General features: G+C 46.4%; 1 protein-coding gene across 3 annotated transcripts in view; it reads left to right on the top strand.

Moving 5' to 3' along the window:
- Positions 1–19,427, top strand: part of E2F3 (E2F transcription factor 3) — a 46,943-nt gene that overhangs the window by 15,147 nt on the left and 12,369 nt on the right. For all 3 annotated transcript variants that reach the window (XM_075417080.1, XM_075417079.1, XM_075417081.1), the window contains exon 2: positions 18,898–19,009. In XM_075417080.1, the coding sequence (XP_075273195.1) occupies positions 18,898–19,009 (112 nt within the window). The remainder of the gene's footprint in view (positions 1–18,897; positions 19,010–19,427) is intronic.

Raw genomic sequence — 19,427 nt, 5'->3', positions numbered from 1 at the left:
GGAGATGCCTCCGGAGGAAAGATGGGCTGTGCGGCTGGGACAGGTACGGTCGCTCTGAGCAGGGCTTTAACATGACCGATCTTTAACAGATGAAAGTGAAGGTGGCGTTGTCTTGCACAGGAGGTCACAGAATGCCTGGAGATAGCAGCTGGCATGGCTTTTACTGACAGTAGCTGCAGCCACAGCCGAGGGGCTTCTCTTGCATGGGTTATGAACGTGGAAAGGCTCCTAGAGCTTCTGGTCAAAGGAGCGCTAATGAGCGCTGGTCATATGGAAAGTTCATCAGGGACAGCTGAGCTTCCTGACTGGGCTCATCGCAAAGTCTCGTTTCTGCCCCTCGGCTGGAGAGGTGCAGCCACCTTGCCTGGCGGCGAGAGCACCCAAGGCCATGCTTGCTCCGCGCCGCTGCGGGATTCGGCGCTGGTGACCCAAGTACCCGGCTGAATTTTGACTTCAGCTGAAAAGGAGGCGTATCGTCGTGGTTGTAAGGAAACCTCCACACGCATTCAACCAGTGCAGCACTAACTAACTCTGGAGACAGCCTGTAACTAACCAGGCTGCAAAATAAGAGTTATCACTTCAATCAGTTGCCTAATTTTGAACATAACTATTCCGTTATTGATTATTTCGACGAAAAACTTCAGATGTGTTTATCTCACCACCCTTCCACACACTGCCCGCTGCCAGAAGCCTCAGCTCTCCCTGCAGCAGCTGCCAAAATTTCCATCTTTCTCCCGATACTTTCTTTAGCGCTGTTGTGCATTGAAACATTTGCAGGATAGTAAAATGTGAAAGCTGTGTAGCATTCCTGTTTATTCTGGAATTCAGCTTTTTACACAAGGAACGCTGTAACTCTGCCATATTTACTTTCTTGTGTTTAATTCAATAAAACATATTTACCTGCAGCGGACACGAAATTTCCAGTTTGCTGTGGAAAGCATAGGGCCGCGCTGCAGAACTTGTTCCAAGTTAGTGCAGAGTGCGTGAGGGCTTCTTGCCAGTGCAAAGCGTGGGAGGGAAGTCAGGAGTAAGAAGAGTCTCGCTGCTATCATCAGCAGGCGCCTGTTGAAAGGGTAGAAGTTATGGATGTCAAGGCAAGGCGACAGGTTTTTGGGTTTTTTGAGTTTTATGCTTCCAAGACAAACCAAAGACTGACGGAGCAGGTTTCTTCCAAGACTGTCTTTAAAGTACTTTTTCTTCACCTTGGGTAAGAACTTGCAGCTTCAGATAGTGAAAGGTAGTAGAGTTTTCTTGGGTAATCTTGGCTTTACATTTTGATGTAATTTGGAAATAGGTTTGGGAAAACAATTTGTGTAGAAAATGAGGATTTTTTTGAGGATCTACCACACTCTAGGCTTTTTAGCAATCTAGGAAGCTGTACAGGCTGGTGGGGGCTTCCCATGGCTCTGCTGAGTTGTCTTACCCTTCCTTCTGCTGCTAAGGGAATAATGCTCTCCTTTTTCCTTCCCACGTACTGTTGAGTAAGGCCATCGTACACAGGCTATTTTTGATCCTATTCCTTTCCCTAATTATATATAACTTTTATAAATCTGTTTGGATGGAAAGATCCAGCGTACTTTGAAAGGGCTCATTTGATCTAAATTTAAGGATGTCTCATGTCCAGTTGTGAAACTTGCTATTTTAGTTTGCCCTACCTACAGCTTTTTCTAAAACAAGAGGAAGAGGTTGAGAGACTGAAAAGTGTGTGTGAGAGAGGGGGGAACTGATGACTCATAAGTGGGACTGCATCTGAAAATGAAAAGGATCAAGGTGTACTGATCATAAGAAAGTTATGGTTTTTGTGAAGAAGGCACAATTAAATCATATGGTCATTTATCTTCTGAACAGATTAAGGTACATTTGTGGAAGGACCCATGAGCCTGGATCGAGTAGATAATTTTGAAGAGAGAAGAAATCTATTTAAAGAAAGGAATTTTTAGTGCAGTCTTTAATAGGTGATATTTTAGTGCTAGATTCCACTGGAAGACTTCTCCAGGCTTCTGGAAAATCCCATTTAGCTGTCCATTGCCTACGGGATAGTTCTAATAACTGCACGGTTATACAGCAAGGCAGGTAGCAGAAAGGGAAAGAGGGGAAAGGCAGTGGCGTGAGAAGCCAAATGGGCTTTCTCTGAACTTCAGGCTGTAATGAATAGAAATGAAAGCTCATGAATAGACACCTGAATTTCTGCTTTCATCCTAGGTGTTGTCTTTTCTACCTCTCTGCTAATGTTCAGCTCTTCCAGTCTCGCTCTGGCATCCCTAAAACTTGGAATGTTCCACAGTCTTGAAATAACACTTTCTGTAGAGTTTAAGTAGTATGCAAGTACAAGGATGGAGGAGTTCTGTATACAGCACTGCAAAAATTGCTATTTTTCCTAAAATATTTACCAGCAGTATCTGACAGCCACCTCTTTCCACTTTAACTATTCTTCTTTTCCTTCCCACCAACCAAAAGCTAAAAGATGCCAAAGATGTAGCTGTCTGACACGTGAATGAGCCTGACAGAAAAGATGTTAAGTTTTATAAAGCATTTTGAGAAAAGTAACTGTCAGTATGGCATTGGGTTAAAAATCAGCTAAGTGACAGGAAAAGGGTCCTGTTGATTCCAGTGACTGTTTGCACTGACCCCAATACTATGGAGTGCTTTCATCATTGTCCCAGAAATAAACAAAAAAACTGTTACTGATAGTAATTGCTAGCAGAACAGTAAATGATAATGGAGCTCTCACAACTTGCTCTGTAGGCACATTCAAACACACTGCATCGTTAGTACAGCCAAAGGCAAAGTTGTGTGCCAGAGAACAGGGAATGCAAGCTATGCCTTATGAAAGAGGGCCTGTATCCTGGGAAGCAGCGCGTCGGAGAGGTCTGTAGTGGACCAGCAACTGCACACCAGCTTCCAGGGCAGTGCCGAGGAGCGATGGTACTGAGACCTGCATCGTGGCGTGTACAAAAAAAGGAGCAGGAGAGGGGATACTTTCACCTCGGTGAACAGTTTTGTTGCAGCTGATACTTAAAATAACATACACAGCTCAGTGCTCGTGCTAACAAGGCCAAAGGCTGGGTCCTGCACTTGGGTCACAACAACCCCACACAACGCTACAGGCCTGGGGAGGAATGGCTGGAAAGCTGCCCGGCGGAAAAGGACCTGGGGGTGCTGGTCGACAGCCAGCTGAACATGAGCCAGCAGTGTGCCCAGGTGGCCAAGAAGGCCAGCGGCATCCTGGCTTGTATCAGGAATAGTGTGGCCAGCAGGAGCAGGGACGTGATCGTGCCCCTGTACTCGGCCCTGCTGAGGCTGCATCTCGAGTGCTGTGTTCAGCTTTAGGCCCCTCACTACAAGAAGGACATGGAGGTGCTGGAGCGTGTCCACAGCAGGACAGTGAGGCTGGTGAGGGGTCTGGAGAATAAGTCTGATGAGGAACAACTGAGGGAGCTGGGTCTGTTCAGTCTGCAGAAGAGGAGGCTGAGGGGAGACCTTATTGTTCCCTACAGCTACCTGAAAGGAGGCTGTAGTGAGGCAGGTGTTGGTCTCTTCTCCCGGGTTACTAGTGATAAAACGAGGGGCAATGGCCTCAAATTGCATCAGGGGAGGTTTAGATTAGATATTAGGAAAAATGTCCTTACTGAGAGAGCGGTCGGGCGTTGAAGCAGGCTGCCCAGGGAGGTGGTGGAGTTCCCACCCCTGGAGGTGTTAAAAAAATGTGTAGATGTGGCGCTTCAGGACATGGTTTAGCAGGCATGGTGGTGTTGGGTGGATGGTTGGACTTGATGATCTGAGAGGTCTTTTCCAACCTATGATTCTGTGATTCTATGATTCTTGTAAAGGGAACATATTGAAAATGGAAGATGATGTTAAATAGGGCAGCAAAAATTATTCGAGGTCTGAAGGAAGTGCGCTACAGTGGAACTTGCTTAAGCGATGTTTTGCTTGTGAAATTAGTATTAAAAGGGAGGCTTGACTGATATACAAGATACAGAATTGGGAGGGGTGGTTGATGTAGCTGATGGTTGCACTGCCATCCAGAGGGACCTTGATGAGCTGGAGAAATGGGCTGAAACTCATGAAGTTCAGCTAAGGGAAGTGTGAAGTTCTGCCCCTAGGGAGGTGTAACTCCAGGCACCGGGACAGGCTGGGGCTAACCTGCTGGAAAACAGTTTGGCAGAAAAAGCGCTGGGGGTCCCGGTGGTCATTAAGTTGACCGTGAGCCAGCAACGTACTCTTACGGCAAAGATCACTGATGACCTCCTGGGCTACATTATGCGTTGCATTATCATCAAGTTGAAGGAGATGATTCTTCCCCTCTGCTCAACCCTGATGAGACACATCTGGCGTGTTGGGTCCAGTGCTGGGCTCTTCAGTACGAGAGAGACATGGACATACTGGAGCAGGTCCAGTGAAGGGCCGTGAAGCTGGTTAAGGCCTCTGACCATCTGACATGCAAGGAGAGGCTGAGAGAGCTGGGACTGTTGAGCCTGGAGGAGAGAAGGTGCATAAACACATCATAGGCAGGAGCGAAGAAGATGGAGGCAGGCTCTTCTCAGTGGTGGCCAGTGACAGGACAAAAGACAATTGGCACAAACTGAAATGCAAGAAATTCTGTTTCAACATCAGATTTTACAGCAAGGATGATCGAATGCTGGAATAGGTCTCTTAGTTTGTGGAGTCTCCATCACTGAAGACATTAAAAACCCAACAGGACACAGCATCCTGCTCTAGCTGCCCTTGCGGTGGGGGGTGGACTAGATGATCTCTAGAGGTCCTTTTCCCCTTCTCCCACTCTGTGAGATGTTAAAGGACTTCCTAAATTGTTGAACTTGAGCACGCCAGGAACTTACTACTGAAAGCTGAAACAATGCAAACTCCAAGTGGAAGTTAGACTTTTTTTTTCTTTGAAGTGAAGGGAAAATAATCATGAGTCGATACCTTCAAGTTTGGACAGAATGAATGTTTTGCTGTGTAATTTCTCTGCAGAGTTACCCTCTATAATTTCAGTTCTGAACAGCATTGAGGTCAGAAAGTCTATCTGCCTGCTTTTTGGTGGGTGGGAGTGAGCAAGTTTGTGGTCCTTCCTGACAGGTGCTTGCTCGTTTAACTTTCACATAACAGAGATTATAAAATTGCATGGCAGTGTCTTCCTATCCTTTGCTACGAGGTAGTTTAATGTTACTAACTGCATAACAGCTAGGGGAAGTGTAGTGGTCTGTGACATGTTTGAGGTCATATTAGAAAGTCGGATTCTGTTCTTTGATCAAAGGGCAGGTTAGAGAGAAAATCTGAATTTATTTAATTTTAAAATTTGAGACTTAGAGGTGTATGTTGGGTTTGCGTGGCAAGGTTTTGATAGCAGTGCGGTTTACAAGGGTGGCTTCCAGAAGTTTCCCCTGTGTCTGATAGAGCCAATGCCAGTCCCAAGACGGATACGCTGCTGGCCAAGGCTGAGCCCATTAGCGACGCTGGTAGTGCCTCTGGGATGACATATTTAAGAAAGGGGCTGGGGGGAAACCCCTGTGCAATGGCAGTGAGAGAGAGAAGTGAGAATACGTGAGAGAAAATACTCTGCAAGACACCAAGGTCAGTGAAGAAGGAAGAGGAGGAGGTGCCCCAGGTGCTGGAGCAGACATTCCCCTGCAGCCCATGGGGAAGACCATGGTGAGGCAGGCTGTGCCCCTGCAGCCCATGGAGGTCCACGGTGGAGCAGATCTCCACCTGCAGCCCATGGAGGACCCCATGCCGGAGCAAGTGGATGCCCGAAGGAGGTTGTGACCGCCTGGAGAGCCTGTGCTGGAGTGGGCTCCTGGTGGGACCTGTGGACCCGTGGAGAGAGGAGCCCACGCTGGAGCAGGTTTGCTGGCAGGTCTTCTGACCCCGTGGAAGGAGCCAATTCTGGAGCAGTTGGTGAAGAGCTGCAGCCCTTGGGAAGGACTCACATTGGAGAAGTTTGTTGAGAACTGTCTCCTGTGGTTGGGACCCCACGCTGGATCAGGGGCAGAGTGTGAGGAGGAAGGAGCAGCAGAGACAAGGTGTGATGAACTGACTGCAACCCCCATTCCCCATCCCCCTGCGCCGCTTGGGGGGAAGAGGTAGAGAAAGTTGGGAGTAAAGTTAAGCCCGGGCAGAAGGGAGGGGTGGAGGGAAGGTGTTTCAAGATTTAGTTTTTATTTCTCATTATCCTACTCTGATCTGATTGGTAGTAAATGAAACTAATTTCCGCAAGTCGAGTCTGTTTTGCCTGTGACAGTAACTGCTGAGTGATCTCTCCCTGTCCTTGTCTCGACCCACGAGCCTTTCGTTACATTTTCTCTCCCTTGTCCAGCTGAGGAGGGGGAGAGATAGAGCGGCTTTGATGGGCACCTGGCCTCCAGCCAGGGTCAACCCACCACAAGGTAGTATTCATTTTTCTGGAGAAGTCGTCTCAAGGTATTTAGTTTCGGGAATACATAGTAAAGAAGACAAAGTGGGATGGACAGATAGGTGTGGGTCAATTTTGACTGAGTCAGGTACTTGCTTGGCTCTATGACCTGAGATGTTCTGCTTCACTAGGGCCAAAAGGGATACTTTTTTGAAATACACTTCATAATATGAGAGAAAACAGCCACTTTCTCTTTGTTTCCCCTAGAAATTTATTCTCTGTGATGACACATCTGTTTCGGATCTTGTCTTGTAAATTAGGCTATCACGTCAGCTTTTTAGATTGCCCCCTCCATGGCATGACAGAATTTACCTAGATGTGAACAAGAAAGTTATGTAGTCTACCAAGGCTTGTTTGCTTTTTTCATGAACTGTGGTTTGTCGTCTTGTCTTGTTTTCATTCCCTCTCTGTCACTGGGAATAAATAAATCTTTCCATTTGAACCAAATAATTTCTCTTCGTTTTGCCAACACTCCCAGGTTGTTCTGCTCCTTGGTGTGGCTGATGGAGTGATAAAACACTGCTGAGGTAGGATGTGCACCCCCGCGAAAGCTCAGTGGATTAGTTGTTCTTTGTGACATTACACAGAATTTCAAACCTTAAGAACTCGGCTGTCTTTGTGCCGTTTCAGCCATGAAAGTTGTCTGTCTGCTGCCAAACGGACCGGTGAAATAAGAGCATATGCGGCAGCTGCCTACCTTGACGTGGGGAGGGAGGAAATCATCAGTCCGTGGAGTTTAGCAGCCCGGGTCAGGTGAAAATCACAGAATCACAGAATGGTCCGGGTTGGAAGGGACCTCTGTGGGTCATCCAGTCCAGCCCCCCTGCCGAAACAGGGTCACCCAGAGCAGGCTGCACAGGACCTTGTCCAGGTGGGTCTTGAATATCTCCAGAGAAGGAGACTCCACAGCCTCCCTGGGCAGCCTGTTCCAGTGCTCCGTCACCCTCAGAGGGAAGAAGTTCTTCCTCATGTTCAGACAGAACTTCCTGTGCTTCAGTTTGTGCCCGTTGCCCCTTGTCCTGTCGCTGGGCACCACTGAAAAGAGTCTGGCCCTGTCCTCCTGACACCCATCCTTAAGACATTTGTAGGCATTTATAAGGTCCATTCACAGCCTTCTCTTCTCCAGGCTAAACAAGCCCAGGTCCCTCAGCCTCTCCTCATAGGGGAGATGCTCCAGTCCCCTCATCAACCTCGTACTCCTCCGCTGGACTCTCTCCAGTAGCTCCTCGTCTTTCTTGAGCTGGGGAGCCCAGATCTGTAATGTGCGGTGAGGAAACCTTCTGATGGCAGTAGCAGCTCCTGACCTGGGACGAAGGGGGCTGTCAACCACACGTTGGGTCTCTAGGTCCCTGCTGTCTGTGGTTCTGTGCCTCTCTCTCCCCTTATGTGCTTTTATCTGTTTCTGTGACTTCTGCTGGTTTGCAGCCTTCTTTCCGACTGCTTCTAGGAATAGTTGCTTTTGGAGATGTAAACTGTGTTTCCTGTTTCTTGAGCACTTGTTATTTATTTTTGTTACTCTGGGGTTTGGTATGTGGAGGAGGTGATTGTGCTAACTTCTTCAAGGTTACTTAAGGATCAATTTTTTATGTGATACTAGTATTTCAGTTTCAGAACTGTACCTAATTAGCTTCTTGTGAATGACAATTGATCGCTCCATGCAAAGTCAGCATTACAGTTACTTGCAGGTGCAAGTGTAACTCCTCAGGGTTAATCTGTTGGGACAATGTTGGGACTTCCTTAAAGTAAACTAAAAAAACCCCACAGTTTACATAACTTATAGAACTATCCTATATTTACTGTAAATGCGTAGGACCCTATATCATCATCTGGCTCTAAAAGTGAAAATTATTGCATCTCATCTGGGTCTGGTTGTCTCCTGAAAGTTTTTTGCCAGCTTTCACAATGTCCTTTGGAATCTATATAATATTTTTATCACCCTAAATGGATTCAAAGTACATTTATTACTTTGGGGGAACCCACCTGTATGTTTTTATACTCGTATGGAACTAGGTTAAGGAAGTACTTAAAAATAAAAGGTTTTATTACTTTAGATCTGACTTCTCATAACTAATTACATCAATTGAACAAGTAGCTAGATATAAGAACCATCACGTCTCAGGCAGTGAATTAAAAATATGGAGACAAGATTGATGTTGACTTTTTTTTAAGAAAGGATTCTCTTCCTCTGGGAGAAGGAATACCCAACACTAACATTTGTCTGCGCCTGGGTATTTAAAACTTACTGCCTTCTAGTTTGTAGCTCTGTGCTATAGTTTCTGAAGTGCTTGCATAAGAATCTTCTTTGTCACTAATTTTTGAAGGAATGTACAAGTTAGTTGGTTCCCTGTGAATCACCTGTCAGTAAGTGAAGTGATGCTCTCCCTTGGCACTGCCCTGGGGTAGCTCGGTATGGGTATTTTGCACGGAGTGCAGGAAGGTTTGGAGTGCCAGGGTGGGAAATCTCAAACCGCAGACCTGTGCAGACACGAAAGCTTTCACTCCAGAAACTTCATTTGTGTAATTCCACAGATGCCGTCTTCTCTCGTAGGTGTCCTGTATCCAAGGAAAACAAAGCTCAAGATGCTGTGGCTGAGGCTGGCAAGGTAGTGAGCAAACTTCGTGGTGCAAGCCCAACCTTGCATCGTTACAGTGCACCTATGCTGAGATGGCACTGGCGTGGCTTTGCGAGTGCTCCTCCTTCTCCTCCCGTTTCACTTCGTACATATTGAATCTTATTAATTCCATCTTCCTAGAGAGCTTTATGACTATATTCTACATGTTCTGTAAGTAAGGGGTAACTCTCCTCCTGATTCCTATGTTGATATATATGCCCAGTATACTACTACTGTAGTTTTTAACTTGTGTATCCGATACTTCATGGCGTTTACTGGAATTTCCTCCGAGGAAGTTAATCCTATTCTATTTTCCAGCTCCCTTAAGGTCCTTCCTCTCCCCTCCCAGGGCTCGTTTGTTTAGCAGACAATTTGGCAGACAACTGACAGTGTTTGAAAGTTTTTCTTTTTTAAGTAGCTGTGCTAATTTGTACACGTCAACTGGAAGCCACCCAATGCAACTCATCCAATCACGGGTTTATTTGGAAGTTGATGACTTTTAAAAGAGTCCTTTTAAAAATAGTCCCTAAATACAAAGGCCAAAATAATCTCTAGGATATGTTTTGAGACTGACTGCTTTGCGATGGTTTTTCTTTGGGACCAACCTTAAAATGATACGGAGGATTTATTTCCCTCGGTCCAGTCCAGTTGCAGCCTCACCAGTCAGGAGGCTGAAAGTCTCCTGAAGGGCTGAAACACGGCGAGCAGCTCTGCCGCCACGTGAAGAGGAGGTACCCTGTCGCACACCGTGCGAACCTAAACTATCACTTTCGTATTTGGCTTACTTTGATCTTGATGGGTAATGTTAAAAGCAGACCTGTGCTGGTGTAATTGTTACAGGTGCATGCAACACACAGAAATTACACCCAGAAGTCTCTCGTTGAAGCTTAGGAAGTTCCGTCTGAACATGAGGAAGAACTTCTTCCCTCTGAGGGTGACGGAGCACTGGAACAGGCTGCCCAGGGAGGTGGTGGAGTCTCCTTCTCTGGAGATATTCAAGACCCGCCTGGACAAGGTCCTGTGCAGCCTGCTGTAGGTGACCCTGCTTTGGCAGGGGGGTGGACTAGATGACCCACAGAGGTCCCTTCCAACCCCGACCATGCTGTGATTCTTTGCGGCTGGTCTGTTGCCATGTCCTACCCCCCCGCCCGCTTGCCGTCAGTTTGAAAGTTCAGCGTCAGGCCCGTTTTATGACAGTCTTGTTTTCTTCAAAGGATGTGTGAGGTGAGAAATTACTGACGTGAACTGCAACTGAAAACCCCCGAGCTTTGCTCAGGAGGCAGCCGCCTTGCTGCCGTGGTACCTTTGGGAACAGGGGTAGGCGAACGGCCGGTGGCTTTGACATCGGTTTGCAGGACCAGGGTGGTGTTAAAGCCTGCTGGTGGCAGGGCTAGCCTTGCTACCATGGCCCTGGCCACGCTCACAGCGGAGGGAAACTGTCGTGCCGCACCCAGCCACCCCAAAAACCTGCCATCAGGGTTCCCCTCCCAGGTGCTGGTTGGTCTGTTTGCGCTTCTGCGTGCGAGTCGTGGCTGTTTGTGGGCATGTTGTCTGGAAGTGTTGTCTCCACAGCTCCCACCTTCACCGGGCAGGTGCAGCTCAGCCTCCAGCAGCCGGAGGGGTCTGCAGGGAGCCGGCGTCAGGACTGCTCAGAGACACGTGTGCTCCTCACCTTGAGCAGTTAAGCAGTTGAGATGAGGACTGGGCGCAGTTTCCTGAAAAGAACTTTTCATATTTCAACATGAAGTGGTAACTGGAGCCTTCAAGCTTAGTATGGTGCAAAGCCATTGCTTCCAGTAAGAAGTAATTGTTTCATCTTTGGTGGAAAAAATTGCAATAGAAAGATCTCAGATGATTCATTTCCTACGCACCATAGGTGTAATTCTGTTGGTCTGAGGCCTGAAACGTGGCTTCTGCTTTGGTTTATTTGTTGTGCAACCGTTGTGATGTCCTTCCCCTTCTAGTGCAAAGAAAATACAAAGTACAGCCCCGGAGTAGGAGAGCAAGATGAGCTGCACGTTTCAGTAGCGGCTGCCATGCTGAGCGCAAGCCTGGTGGGGCATAGGCTGATCCCATGGCGTCCGAGCGGACTGATGAGCAGAAAGTGGGTTGTCCGCTTACATCGGTGCCAGTGTTACATTGGCAGTGGTGACGCTGAGATGTTCTGACCTTCTGGCAGGTCAGCTCCCCACAAGATGTCAGGATGAAAATCAAAGGGAAGAGAGATTGAGATTATAATCCTCCTTCAGAAAAAACGACCTGCTGTAGGTCTAGGAAGAAACCACCGTTTTTCATTGCTACATTTCACTACTGTCTTGGTTTGGTTCGGGTCATTGTGTTTCATTTAAAAGCAGTTGAAAATGTTCTCCTGTTCAGATAGGACCGAGATGAGAGGAGTGTGAACTGCCACACCGGGGTGAGGCGCAGGGCGTCGATGCACAGCCGCGCTCTAACCGTTGAGCGTATCTGAAAGCTAATGTATTCCTTTCAGTGGGTGTTAAAAATGGCCTTGTGTGGTGTTCTGCAGTAGTGACTGGGAGGCACTCATGACACTTGCATGACTTCTTTCTGCATATTCAACCAGAGAAGGGAAAGCCATCGCTAGGTTCCTCTGGCTTGAGTCCTACCTTCAAACAAGAATCTGCCACTGAAACTTGGCCACCCACGTTTTAACTCTTTAGACCTAAATGCAATCCTTACGATTTGATATTTGAGCACTTACAGTTTGTGGCTTCTTTGGCGTGCCTGATACTTCTGAGGGAATTGTGAAAATGGAAAATCAATGCAAATAGGATGGTTTAATGAGGCCTTGAGAGAACCTTCACCAGAGTAACACTATCAGCCTTCAGCTCTCAGGGTCAAGTACCGAATGAGGAGGGGCTGCAGATGATCAGAACGTAGTTTAATTTGAGAATTGTGAGGTGCCTCTTATTGAATGATAAACCCGATTAAGACATACAAAGGGGATATTCTTATAATATTAATCTACATTAAAACGAAGCAATTCAAGGTCAGGTTGGATGGGGCTCTGAGCAACCTGATCTAGTTGAAGATGTCACTGCTCATTGCAGGGAGGTTGGACTAGATGACCTTTAAAGGTCCCTTCCAACCCAAACTGTTTTGTGATTGTGTGACTATGGCTGAATGAATAATTTTAATATGAGAGCTAGAGAAGAATTTCCCTTAGTCAAAACTACAATAAGCTGATATGGGATAAGCTGAAAAATAAGCTGATAGTTTAAGAAACACAAATTGGTAGAGTGGAAAGGGGTTTTTTGTCCCCTTTTTACTACAGTTGCCATTTTCTGAGAAGAAAATTTGGGGCTTTTGTGTTGGAGTAGGTTGATCAGGATGATTTCTGTAAACTGTGTTTTCATTTGCTTTAAAATGCTTCATTAAATGTTACTTTAAATACCAGTTGCTTGTCACTCAGCTAATAATCCTGACTTAATAAGTAGCGATATTTCAGTTTCATGTTCTTTTTGTTGGTTTTGCAATTTATTCAATTTTCAAGGCACTATTTTTTGTGTACCTTTTCATATGCTTTTACCTCAGTCTAATGAATGAGCTACATGTAAAACTCAATTCTGAGGTCATATTTTCATTAAAGTGCCTTTGCTGGTCTTGTTCCTCTGTATAGGGCAGTAGGGGAATGCATACTCTTGACAGAGAAGTAATGTTTCTGGGGAGAGTTGAGAGGACTTGTAGAAACTCTCCTTTTAAGAACTTACTTTATTGTCTTTTACACACAAGCAGTTTAGTTCCCAGCTATTTCTTTATCTTACTATTCTTTTCTCAAGCCCCGCTTTTATGGTTTTGTACTGTCAGAATTAACTACTTAAAACCAAGGGCAGTATGGTACAAATTATTGTTATCTGTGTGTAGACCACTAGGGTGAATATTTCCTCATACAAAACTGAAATCTTTCCCTTCCAGGAGTTTGGACTGCAAATTTATCTCCTCATTGCTCAGCAGAAATAGGCACAAAATGAGGAGCTGTCGCTAGGATTCTGAAGGCAGCAGCTCTGATCGTCCTCTTCCATCTTTTCGCTGACCTCAAGTGTTTCATCACTCGTGAGCCGACCTGCAGAGCTCAGCCCCTTCCCTGCCGAGGGCTCCTCTGCTTCCCTCTCTGCACCTCTCCCCATTTTTCGGTCTCTCCTGGTGTCAGCTGTAGTGTTTGCTGTGCCCTCAGCTGGGTACAGCCCTCTGACAGGCGCTTGGGGCTCTCCACGTACCAGAGTTTGCTCATTTGAGCATGTTCAAAAGGCACAGCCTGCATCGCCTCGTTTGGTGGAGAAATTTCCCTAGCATCTGCATATTTCTGTGCATTCACCCCAAGGTGTCTTTTTTTCTTTGCTGCTTCTCTAGTATTCCTCCCTCATCAAGCTCCAGCTTGATTTACCATTTCATGTAAGGTGTTTGCTTTCTTCTCTGCAGCTCCTGGCCTCCAGAACAGCTTTCTAGAATTCATGCCTCAGAACCTCAGCTTTGAAATTATATTTTTAAGGGACTGCTAAATTTTGAAAACATGGAGGAACGCCTATAGAAAGTGCATGGGGATTGTTAAAAGCATCTGTGCTACAGCTTCCTTGCTGCGGTCAAAATTTATCTGCACTCTCTGGATAGGCTTCCATCCCCTCCCCTGTAATATCAGCATTGTGGTGACATACAGAAAAGCTGCCACTTTATCTGCCCCTAGCAATTGCAGTATCTTCTAGAGACTATGCCAGACTTAGTCATCTGCCTTTGCTTAACTTGCCCAGCTTAGTCCTGGCTCTGAGAAACCAACGGAGACGCAGCTGAGCGCGGAGACACATTTCTCTGGCTTGCTGCTTGGTTCCTCGTCAGCTATCACTTAATACACACAATTTATCCCTTGCTACTCTTGGTCATTTCCAATCATCCTATTTTCCCTGCTCAGTCAACCCTAAGTGGGAGTTGCTTTCCAACTCCTCATCCCATTTTCTTGGAAGAAGTTATTTTATCTTCTGCCCCCATCTCAGCAGACTTTGTCCCAGTTGACTTTCACTCCCATTCCGAGTTCAGCTTCTGTCCCTTCGTACTGAAATCGGACTGCGGCTGCCCGAATATACCCGGAATGCTGCTGGGGGAGCAGGGCGGTTAGATGTGTCTCGTCCTGGACAGGACCTCCCAGGAGACGGCATGTGCAAAGCCTGGGCAGGCCCAAGAGCCATGGCGCTTGCAGTTGGAAATGGAATTTAGCTGTGAATGTTTACGTGGAAAATGTACCAGCTGTGCTTTTCCAAGTGTTTTTAAATTTGGGATTTTGAGGTAGTAGAAAGGCACATGCCCAACTCCGATCGTCCTTCTGTCAGATTTTACGCGCCTGCTAAAGCGTAACGGGTGCAGGAGTATTTCAGACAAAGGGTTTTCAGAAGGTAGCACGTAATTTTTCTTAGGTCTGTCTCTCGCAAACAGCACAACTGTCTTGCATCCAGTCACAAAGCTGAGGGAGACATCTAGCAGGAAAAATTTCAAATGCGCATAGTTTGGCAAAGTTATGCTCCATGGTTTTATCATTGGAAAGAATTAGAGAAGGTTTTACTGCTTCTTTCCTCAAACTTAGAAATGTAAGCCTCATAGAAAATGTGGCTTTGGTTGGACACGACGTAGTCTTCAAACAAGGATGCTGGCTTTTCCCCACCACGGCATGTCCCTCTCCTCTGCCTTGACAAAACCCCGTGCTGGCGTTACCGAACGCAGAGTGCTTCGCTCTGTTACGTGCTTGCAAAGTAACACCCTGACCTTTTGCTTTTTTAACTTTTTAGTTGTTGCCAGTTTCTTTCCCCAAGAACTGAAGTTGATTGCTGTGTGAGACAAAAGCGAAGCCACTCGGATGCCAAGCCGGGGGATGGAGGGTGTCCCACTGCTCCTGCTCAGCACACGAGTCACTCGGCAACGGCTAACCCGGGAGAAAACTCCTCGCTTCTGCTTTGGAGAGGGGTTGGGTTGCTGCTGGTGGTGACCCCTCGAGCCAGCTCCCCGTGGGTCTGGTGAGGAGCTGTGGGTCAGGCGCTGCCCGCACCTAGGGAGCCGGGGTGGCTCAGGGACGGAGGGACGACGCAGGAGAAGATGTGGTGGCAGCAACCTGTTAGACCCAGGTCGCTGTGAGGTCAAAACAGCCCGTTAGGAGGGATGGGCTAGAATTTCCTCATTGCACACTTTCTACCCCTTCTTTCAGTTCGTAATAACCTACATTTGCTCTTTTTCTAGTCTTCTGTAAGCATACCTGCCTCCAACCTCTGCTTAAAAGTTAATCTCTGAGACTGAGTATTGTAAAGTAAATTTCATCAGGTCCTGTCTACTTGAAAATACTTAGCTTACCCTAGTAGATTTTAAACTATTTTCCTATAGACACAAGTGTTCTTATGAAGATATTCTTGTGGGTTTGCGTCTGATGTTAATTGTGGTAGCTGTCTGGATCTCTTTTTTTTTTTTTTTTTTTTAAAGAGGGTTTGAAGCTAAAAGGGCGTAACTACGTAGGAGTCGAGGTGCCACCTGGTTGTGGTGGTCTGCACTGAACAGTGGATCCCTAGTTGTAACTATATCAGCAGCTGCTCGCAGTATTGAAAGAGAAAACAGAGTCAAAAAAGTTGATGCCAAACATTTTTGGTCTCCACCGAGGGGTTGGGTAGGCATCCGGTTCAGATCAATGGGATGCTTTCCTATTACTTTTCTGTCTCTTGGTGGATGTATCAATTTGTGGCTTTACCTGTCTCATTGCCTCTTGTGCTTTATGATCCTTCCACGATCTCCTTGAGGAATCTGACTTCCATGCATTGCACTCTAGTTTCATCTTGCTGAGAAGCTCTTAGTCACCACACTTCCTATCTTTCCCTGTCATGGGGGTGCTTTCTGCGGGTGTCCTTTGTCTTGCTGCTTCTCAGGAGGTCCCACATACTGCCTCAGAAGGTTCTGCACACTATGATTGAGCAAACAATGCAAATAAAGACAATACAAAATTTGTACAAAAACTGCTGCAGATAATGAATATATTTCTGCTGTAGCAGAAATAAGTTATGCAAATCAAAAAATTTTATTTTTTAAAGGGTTACCGATGATTCTGCCGGTTGCTGAACACAGATCTCGAGATTTCTCAAGGGAAGTCTGATATCAGAAAGCTCTATGAATAATTCTGGAAATGGGAGAGAGAAACTGGGAGTCACCCAGGATATCTGGTGCAAAGAGAAAGGCTAGAAAACTTAGGAAAAGGCTAGAAAATATTTGGTGTGTAAGTCAGGGAAGAAGAAATTGAGAGAATATACCACTTCAACCCTGCATCTTAAGAAGTTTGTAAAACAGGAAGGGGAAGAAAGCGCTTGCTGAGTGATATGTAGTGTCTGGCCAGAATTTAAACATTCCCTAGGGTTTCATATCATAGAATCATAGGTTGGAAAAGACCTCTAAGATCATCAAGTCCAACCATCCACCCAACACCACCATGCCTACTAAACCATATCCCGAAGTGCCACCTCTACATGTTTTCTGAACACCTCCAGGGATGGGGACTCCACCAGTCACCAGTTTGCTCTAAGTGCCTCTCGATAACTTTGCCAAGCTCTTTTAAACCCTTCTAAAATATTTTGGTCTTTCTCAGGTTTTTCTGCCTGCTTCGCGCCCTCCAAGACACCCATCTCGTCGCGCTGTCCCTGCTGCCTGGTGTTCTTTGAGAAGGTGGCCAGCAGCCCTGCGCTGCCCGCGGGTGCGGCACGCTGGGGAGACCGACGTCTCGGTGACACCCCCGACACACGCGGACGGCCTCGTGCTGCTGCTCGTGCTCTTGCTACCGAACCTGGCTATTTGAAGTTTGCAGGAGAAAGTTGCGAGTGTTTTAACCACAAAAGCAGGGGCGAAATACCGGTGTTCCGTGCCTCGCCAAACAAGTTGAGACAAAAAGTCTTGATGCACGGTCCAAACCGAAGTTTCTCTGCTGATGGAGAGAGCTGCTGCAAATCTCTGGATTTGAAGTCTGTAGCATTTCCCCTCCTTCTCCCACCTGGTTTTGAGATTCTCTTTAATCTTTAATTGTATCCCTTTGGCCTAGTCTTCCCACGCCCTGAATTGTTCCCTTTTCACCCCTCCTTCCTTTTCTTATGGTTCTCAGGGTGAAAAAACACTTCCTTAAAACAAGTGTGAAATGTATTTCTCCCTGTGGAATAGCTGTAATCTTAATTTAATCCAATTACCTTGGCTCAACATATTAGCAGGATGCTTTTGTGAACAGTTGACCTTTTTAAAATCTGTGTCCTTGGATTACAGAGCCGAGGTCTGGGGGAGAGGAGTGGAGGTGTTTGATGCCCTGAGAAGCTGCCACCAGCGGGCCGGGAGCCCGGTGCCTGCGTTGGTTAGGGGGATGCAGTTTGTTCAGCTCTGCTCTGCCACCGGTGAATTAGCACCTTGCCCCTTCACACAAAATAGAGAAGAGTGGCTTGAGCTCTCTGCACACGCTGTTAAACGCGTGGGCTTACGAGTTTCATGTGCTTTAACTTGCCTTTTGATAAGTTTGAGGTTTGCAAATGGAGCCCGGTACAAAGATGTTAGTTAGCTATCCGTAAATAAATGCGTAAAAATGAATATATTCAGAGCCCTCTCTAGGTCACAGACCCAAAGTAAAACACATAAGCTGAATCCACAATGCAAAAGTATCTGTCTGCAACTCCGTAGCAGAATGTGTTATTTTATCTTGGTTCACTGAGGAGCAGAATATGATGCAACCCTTTGGGGCAAGTCTAAAGAGCAACCAAATACAATTCTTTGAATTATTCTACCTAGCTGAATACACAACATTATTCGGAAACAGTTATTTGGCTAAACTTCATTAGACATAAGACTTATTTTTCTTTTTTTCCTGTGTCTTGCCGGGTAATGTTCTTTCTATTGTTAGGATAACAAGTATCCCCAGATTTAATTTCAGTAACCTGAGTACCACGGCAGGGTATAGAATTGTTTCCAAAGACAGTAGATTGTGTTTCTGTCTAGGAACAAAATTCATATTGGCAGTGGTTTTCATTGCAGTTTCTCTGTTGCGTGGTTGAACAGTTTCATTCATTATTTTTATTATTCAGATGCACGCAGCTTTCCTTTCAGCTGAGTGCAACATTCAGCTGATTTTCAGGCATCATCTTTCTGGTACTACTTTTGCTCCACCTTGCTTTTACGTAGGCAGCTTTAATGCAGACGTGCTAGTTAATGTGAAATAAATGTAGTGGTTGTGCTTTCACTGAGGACAACAATTGTTGACAAGCAGAGGAGAACAGCTGTCCAACGCTGCTCTTGATGTCGTGTCTCGTATTTCGTTGACGGAAAGCTCATAGTAGTGGAAGTTACCGGTCCTCTCAAAGCCATCCTTTCAAATGGGGAAGGAAAAATGTAGCTTGCACTAATACTACCTGGGCACAGACTTGTATGGGCCGAAGGAGTTTTTCCAAAGAAACGTAGCTTTGGGGGTGCATACTTTGTTCATCTTTGGTTTTCTTAACTGAAACGTTCTCAACTCACGTGGATGTAGCAATCTTTCGTGTGTATTTAAAAAGGTCCAGACCAGACTGAAGCAGGTCATACGACTGTCACTCAGCTTCTCAAAGGAAAAAAATTGCTGAATTTTCCACACAAAACCATCGACCTAGCCTTTGAGAGTGAAATGTCGAAGTCCACCTTTAGACTCCCATAAATAGTTAGATTCCCTTGTGATGAATATGAGGTATGAACCTGTACTGGTGCAGGACCTTGCTGTGAACAGTTCACTGCTGCCTTTCCTGTAACCCCACTGTTGTGTTCGATACAGTGAAATACACTTCTTAACAATCCATCAATTAAAAAAAAATTACTGTGTTTTTATTTTAACAGGCAAAACGAAGGCTGGAGCTAGGAGAAAGTGGCCACCAGTATCTTGCAGAAGGACTAAAGACTCCAAAGGGGAAAGGAAGAGCTGCGACAAGAAGTCCAGACAGTCCAAAAAGTAAGGGAACTTCTCACACGCGGTATGGCACAGAGTTTTTGATTTCACTACCTTGAGATCAGAGTGAACCAGTACAACTGACTGTGTTACCTGGCTAAAAACCTGTGTTCGTCACTGTCCTCACCTGGGTGCGCATGCAACATGCTCATCCCCACCGCGGCGGGCATCGGTCGGCCGGTGCGGAGCTGCCGAGGGGCCGCAGGGTCTCCTCCCTGCTGGGTCTGTCCAGCCTCGCTGCCCAGGACCTCCTCTTCAGCCAAGGACATGACGCTGGGGATGCTCAGGAGGGGCAGATGCTGAGGCATCAAGATATTACGACGGGACCAAACGCACCGTTATTAGGCAAGGTGAATCAGGCCAGCCTCCTCCTTCCTCGCGAAGGTTACAGCAGGCGATGGGCCGGGCTCCTTCCCCCGGG

The sequence above is a fragment of the Opisthocomus hoazin genome, chromosome 3 (assembly GCF_030867145.1).
Source record: "Opisthocomus hoazin isolate bOpiHoa1 chromosome 3, bOpiHoa1.hap1, whole genome shotgun sequence".
Classification (NCBI taxonomy): domain Eukaryota; kingdom Metazoa; phylum Chordata; class Aves; order Opisthocomiformes; family Opisthocomidae; genus Opisthocomus; species Opisthocomus hoazin.
This window is presented reverse-complemented; position numbering and strand designations above follow the sequence as displayed.